Consider the following 6,915-nt stretch of genomic DNA (forward strand, 5'->3'; position numbering starts at 1 on the left):
ACCCGCTAATTTTAATGTCTATTTAAGAACGAGTTCACCATTCCATTCCATAAGCCTTCATCGGGTTTTCATCTTAAATTTTTTGGTGACTGACCAATATATTCTTTTAAATTACCAATTATAATTTTACATATTTATTATTATTTTTTTTGGAAATATTTTATGGGCTAATATGCTCTATGAGTCATTTATTTTACTCACACTCAATTTTTTTTTAAAATATTTTTCAAATTCCTCTTATTTAAAAAATATAAAATTAATAAGAATAAAATAGTAATATCTAACTCAATGTTTAAGAACTATATAATTATTTTTTATTCAATAAAATTATTTATAATTTTTTAAGTAATAATAAAGTATTTATAATTATGTGGTAACTTACCCTATAATATATCCATATATATTTGCATACCTTTGAATTTCCACAGCCTCCAAAACAAAGAATCACAAGCCTAATTTTGTCCATTGTGGCAATATGGGCCAGCCCACTAATGAAGGGTACAAAACTTGGGCTTATGTAGGGTTTGGAGTAAAGGCCCAAAATGATACTAAAGCCCGTATCAGGCGAAGAACATGAACAAGGAACCGGCCTTTTTTACTTTTTTTTAACGGAAAAGACACTGACTGACGGACCAAAAAGTCTACAGTAGACGACAAAGGTCAGTTTGATTCTGCTACAGATTAACTGATTCGGCAGCAATCAATACCATACCATAACCGCGTCGTGCCCGTTAGGACACCAGCTCTGCTTGCTTCCTCGTAATCCCGAACTTTTCAAACAGCTTATAAGGTCTTGAATTCAGAGGAAAAATATACATTTTTTTTTCTTTTTTATCTTTTCCATTTGGGTTCTTGATTCTTGAATTCCTAGCTTCATAGTTCTTTCTCTTCGTTCAAGATTCTAGATTTTCCGACTGCTTCTTTGGGATTTCTTTTCTTCTTTTCTATTTTTGGAGGGATGAATCCGAACTGGGAGCTGAAGAACTGTTGTCAGCATGAACAAGTAGTGTTTCTTGCCACCATTGGCATCTTCACTGTTGTCATTTTAGCTGTAAGTCTTTGCTCCTTTGTGTGGTCTTGTCTGGTCCTCTTAGAGCAGTTTCTTGTGTGTTCGTGTTAGTTTTTGCTGCAGATTCAGTTAAATTAGAGGGCTTTATGCAAATGTATGTATTCTGCACTTGAGATTTTGCTTGCTCCTTTTGTAGTTTGTGCAGCTTTGTCTTACATTTCAGTGGGTTCTTCCACTTGTCTTAAGGGGGAAGGCAGCTAATCTTAGGCAGAGGAAACTGGGCGGTGTCTCAGTAAAATTAGCACTGTATTGGTGAACTGAGCCTGTTTTGACATTCATATTGATTTAAATTGATGTCAATGCTGACGAAGTAAACCATGCTTGAAAGTAGTTCAAATGCATATACTTAGCTCCAATTTTAGCTTGGTTAAATTAGAAACAAGAATGTAAAGTAGGAGGCCACAACCTACTCTTTTCTTGATCTGCATTTGCCAGACGAAAGCTCGTCAAAGATAGGCTTTTATAGAAATGAGGCTGTGCTTAAACTGTTCAATCAAGTTAGTTTAGAGATCTCCGCATTTTTCTTGAAAAAATGTTACAAAACATAGTTCTGGTTTCGGATCGGAGGTCTCAAGTATACGGTAGTGGGAGATTCTTCTTTTGGCCGAGTCCTGTTAAGTATAATGTATCAACTGTTAACTTTAAGACATCCATCATGTTTTGCATATTTTAGTGAGCTATTTTTTGTGAAATAGCTCCTCAAATTTTCTCTTTTTAACTGATTTAATTATGTGATGACTGACAGTTATGGAGGACATTTCTACTGACGCCTTTTAAGCTCATCACTGTGTTTCTTCATGAAGCAAGCCATGCAATCGCTTGTAAGCTTACATGTGGTGAGGTAGAAAGATTTTTGCTTGATATTTTTTCTGTAAATGGGCTTAAAGCCTTCTTCTGATATGTTGAAGTTCAAGTATACTTGTCGTGTATTTAATTCCTCGACTGACTTTATATTGTCTTAAATTTGTTTCGTCGGATATTGGTTATGTTCATGTAAAATGCGAATACTGTAAGTTTTCACATATAATAAATACGGATTTGCTGTGTACCTGTTTGGTCATCTAGGTAAGTAATCAACGGAATATGACTTTGACGTCCTAAATTGTCTCAGAGAGTGTTTTTTGAAAGTTACATATTGCAGTTGCTTCAGAGTGACTCATTATGAGCTCTATTTACTTGACACTAGAGAATTCTTGTTCAAAAAAACTTGGGCCTCATTGGAACATACATCTTTCAAGTAACATATAATCCATTTAACCCGAACATGCCGTTGTGACTGTTCTTGTTTATTAAGCTCTATTCTTATGAGTCTGATCTCCTGGTACATGTAGGTAGAGGGCATGCAAGTGCATGCTGATGAAGGTGGCATGACTCAAACACGTGGTGGTGTGTATTGGTTGATCTTGCCGGCTGGATGTAATAATCTATTTCTTCAAAAATTTCCTTCTTTCTTAGCATGTTGCTTCCTTCTCATTCTCTAGTTTCCCTCAAGTAACAATCTTAATTGCCGTGCCCCTTCTTCATCCTCTTCGTTTCTGATCTTGTCTCTGAGATTACATGTTGATTTATAATTCCGGTTCCTATTACAGATCTCGGTTCATCATTTTGGGGTATGGCTCTCATACTTGCATCTACAAATCTTCTCACCTCAAGGATTGCTGCCGGTTGTCTAATACTTTCCCTTCTTATTGTCCTCTTCATTGCAAAAAATGTAAGAATACAAGAAAATAGTTCCTGTATTTAGTATTGCATTTTCACATATGGAGCATGTACGGAGTACAACTCGGAATGGTCTGGAGTTATATGTTATTTTTTATGTCTTATCTTCTTAACTTCCTTTGATGTTCAACAGTGGACACTCCGAGGCCTTTGTATCGGTAAGTTATTATCACTCTCGCACTTGACATGCAGTAAAACTTTTAACAGTTCAAGATCTTAATTTCTCCCATAATGTTCTTTCCAGGATTTGTAATTTTTATTGCTGTCATCTGGGTTTTGCAAGAAACAACCAAAGCCCGTATTCTTCGCTACCTTATTCTCTTCATTGGTACAGGCTTGTCCTTATATGCTTTTACTTCTGTACTATGAAGCTTCATTTCATTAGATTCTTTTCATGTTGCTTATGCAATGTTGTCTGAATGACAGGTGTTATGAATAGTTTGTTTTCAGTCTATGGTACGAACTCCACCTTCATTACAAAGTGAAGAAAGTCACTTTATAGCAGGCGTGATATGATTATATCTTATGATGCAGATATATACGATGATTTGATATCTCGAAGGGTTCACTCCAGTGACGCAGAGAAGTTTGCAGAACTTTGCCCCTGCCCTTGTAATGGTGTCGGATGGGGAGTCATTTGGTATGCATATATGAACCCTTCAATCCCAGACTATGTTCAAGGTTTTAAAGGTCGCACATAGTCTGCTCGCAGTTGTACTTACCGGTGAAACCTTCTTGCAGGGGAATGATATCCTTCATATTTCTCTGCGCAGCAATATATCTCGGACTTGTCATCTTGTCTTGAGGTACTTTATGCATTGTTCCGTATTGTTGTTGGTAGGGTGAGTTTTACTATACATTACTTGCGAACCACAAAATCAGTGGTAATATTTGGATACGGTAAAACATGTTCGGCTGGAAAGTGGAAACCTATGACACACAGATCAGACGACGAACCATAGAATTTCTTTGTTATAGGAACTAAGACATAATTTCTTCTTGATGGAAATAGCAATCAATTCGATGAACTATTGCTGCATGCGGTGGTTATTGATTAAAAGATCAGGAAACAGCGAATATGGATGAAAACAAATATAAATATGTAATGAGATTTCAGTCTTGGCCGTAATGAATAGTTTTTCCTCAGTGTTGCAACATATTTACCGACTGCGAAATATACGTTCAAACGTCACTAACATGGAATGTGGCAAGCAGTCTATCCTTTTGCTAATCGCATTGTTATTTGCCACTTTATCTGAAGAATTCCTGCCAAGGTTGCTCTTTCTAGTTTTGAAGAAAATCGATGTTGGAGTGTTGGATGTTTTGGTTCTCACATCCTGTTTTATCCTCAGGGTTAAAAATCATGGACTTGGGATGCATACTGAGGAGTCAAGAGAGCAAGATCATCACCAACTTCCATTTTTCTTCTCATTGTTTCAAATAGTCTGAATTGTATACAGGAAATTATATGTCAAAATTCATTTTTGGCCGCAGGGCAACATTCTTTCAATCCTCAGATAGACATCTCTGTTTTATTGCAGCTGTTGCTATCATTGTAAATGATAGAACTTACGTTAGACTCTGGTCGGATTCAAATGGGGTAATGCAGGACATCCGCTAAACCTTTCAACATTGAGAACAGATTGTGCACTGCAGCAAGACTTGTTAATGTGTTGGAATATGACTAATTATCGCACACAGGGAAAAAACCATTACTAAATTAAGAAATCTCATCCTATATATATGTAAGGGATAATGAGTTGTTTACCCATAAATTCTTGTACTTTTCATTTGAACTATCTTTGATAACTTGTTCAAATATCAATTTTAAATTTTGACAATGTTGATTGTGTTGTTAATTATCACACGTTGAAAAAACATTACTTACATTGAGAAATGCCATCCTATATTATATGTAAATATATGTGAGAGGGAGGAAGAGATTTCTGAATTTAAGTAAAAGATTTTAGTGGGATTTTATTCTTGGTGAATTATTTCATTTTTCTTTTGAATAACTTTTTTTAATTCCTTCAAATGTCAATTTCCGAATGTTGATAATGTTGGAGTTCAAACAGAATTGAGAATCGACTTTGAAGGTTTTATAGAAAAATTATACCTAAGAAATGAGATCTTAATGAGATAATCTGCCAAGATTGAGGTTTACATGAAATATCTAATTATCCCACATCGAGAAATCATTACTTTTGTGAGAAAACTCATCCTATATGTATGTGAGGGAGGAGTAAAGTCTTTTTATCAACCATAGTAATGTTTTCTTGACGAAGTTTCGTTTTGAAGAAGTACTGAATTTTCCTTTCGAATAATTTTTGATAACTTGTTCAAATATCTATTTTCAAAGATTTGAAAATTGATGTTGAACTGGTTATCAAAAATTATTTCTAAAATGGAAATAAATCACATGGAAAAACATTACTTAGGTTGGGAAATCTCATTCTATATATATATATGTAGGGGGAGGGTGAGAGTTTTCTAGGCTAGGATTTGTTTTGTTCTAAGAAGCGAGAGTTGGGGGAAAGTTTAGTAAGTTTTTTTAAGTCGTTTGGTATTGGAATGGGCATAAATATTTGGTACAAGCACAATAGATTGAGAAGAAAAAAAATAATTTTTACATATTAATTAATTTTTTTTATTTTGTATTAGATAATAAATAAATTAATATTATACTAAAATAATTTTTAGTATATAAAATTTTTCAAAAAATTTATTAATAAAAGTATTCATCTAATAAGAATAAAATATTTTTATTAATAAAATATGCATCAAAATAAGTATTTTTAGTTTACTCTAAACTATTCAATCTAATAAAACAAAAATGACTATCAATGTCCTCAAATATAAATATTAAATTCAAATGTCATCAGTGTTATCAAGAAATGATAAAAGTATTGGAGAGAAATGATGTATATGGCTAATAGAGCAAATAATACAAAATATACATTTTTTTGTCTTTTTAACTTTATATGGTTATTTTTTCGTTTCATTTTAGACGAAAATGAAATTGAAACCCGCCCAATTAGATATTTTTAATATTTCTCCATCTTGGTAAATTATCTCATGAGATCCCAATTTTTCCTCAGAAACAATATTTATGACACCTTTCAAAGTTGATTTCTAGTTTTGTTTGGACTCGAACATTGTTAAAATTTGAAAATTGACATTTGAAGAAATTATCAAATATTATTCAAAAGAAGAATGAGATAATTTACCATAATGAAAATTCATTAGGAAAATATTACTTAAGTTGAGGTAGAAAGTGAACATTACTTAATTTAAAACTCTCAATACCTCTATACATACATGAGGCAATTTGGCATTAGTAATCATGCGGTTATTATCAATTGCACATATTTCTTCAACATTTGTGATTTTCTCTCTTTTTTGTAATATTTCACTTTATTGTCTTTTAGTAATTAGTGAAATTTAAAATTTTAGTGTTAAAAAATATAGATATTAATGACAAACTCATTTATTTTTCAATAGCTATTAGTAGGCCATATTTGCTCTGTTGCCGTTCTAGCTACAACAAATACTTTGAATTCATGATTGGTAAACAACTTGAGCTGATTGTCTGCGGCTCGAAAATTTTAACCAAGTTGACATATTACATAAGAAACTCAAGACTGCCTATCTAATCATATGTAGAACAGGTAATACAACGTTATTTAACATGATAAATCATACAAGACATTAACGCTTAGCCAAACCTTACAATAGGTTGATGAACTAGTGTTTATAATTCTCTTGAGAGGAAACACTACAGATTTACGGTAATGATAAACAATGATGACCTGAAACTCAGCATACGGTCATGTCGCATGGTGTCCAAGTGTTCCAGAGAACTACTGTAGTTGAAAGAATTTGAACGAGCAGTCGATCAGAGCATTCCTACATCAAACTTGTTGCTTCAGTTAAAACGTTCTGGATTTGATAGCCCGACAAGCAGACAGTCCAATTTCCATTGAATAAGCTACTCCTGCAATCTCTGTAATGCAAAAGAAACCTGGAGAATCATATGTCCAGATCATCATCAGGGTCTTCATCTGAGTCAGGCATCTCATCATCTGAATCACGAAAATATATGATCTCGCCTCTGTTAGAGTCCACTT

The 6,915-nt window shown here is 33.5% G+C and overlaps 2 protein-coding genes across 5 annotated transcripts in view; one reads left to right on the forward strand and one right to left on the reverse strand.

Annotated features, from left to right (window-relative positions):
• LOC105177934 lies at window positions 681-4,418 on the forward strand. 4 transcript variants are annotated; one of them, XM_011101246.2, is made up of 10 exons: window positions 686-1,051; window positions 1,815-1,910; window positions 2,401-2,485; window positions 2,659-2,780; window positions 2,922-2,946; window positions 3,033-3,116; window positions 3,215-3,244; window positions 3,323-3,428; window positions 3,530-3,594; window positions 4,141-4,418. In XM_011101246.2, the coding sequence occupies exons 1-9, from the start codon at window positions 959-961 to the stop codon at window positions 3,591-3,593; spliced, it is 705 nt and encodes a 234-aa protein (XP_011099548.1). In that variant the 5' UTR covers window positions 686-958; the 3' UTR covers window position 3,594; window positions 4,141-4,418. The 4 variants fall into 4 exon arrangements, with proteins under 4 accessions (XP_020554606.1, XP_011099548.1, XP_020554607.1 ...); XM_020698948.1 differs by having other exon boundaries at window positions 914-1,051; window positions 1,815-1,905; XM_020698949.1 differs by having other exon boundaries at window positions 914-1,051; window positions 1,815-1,890.
• Window positions 6,416-6,915, reverse strand: part of LOC105177935 (elongator complex protein 5) — a gene marked incomplete in the record, with an annotated part of 3,508 nt that continues 3,008 nt past the window's right edge. Inside the window, 1 exon segment of the mRNA XM_011101247.2 lies at window positions 6,416-6,915. Coding sequence (XP_011099549.1) covers window positions 6,818-6,915 — 98 coding nt within the window.

Source organism: Sesamum indicum, linkage group LG15, assembly GCF_000512975.1.
Source record: "Sesamum indicum cultivar Zhongzhi No. 13 linkage group LG15, S_indicum_v1.0, whole genome shotgun sequence".
NCBI lineage: Eukaryota > Viridiplantae > Streptophyta > Magnoliopsida > Lamiales > Pedaliaceae > Sesamum > Sesamum indicum.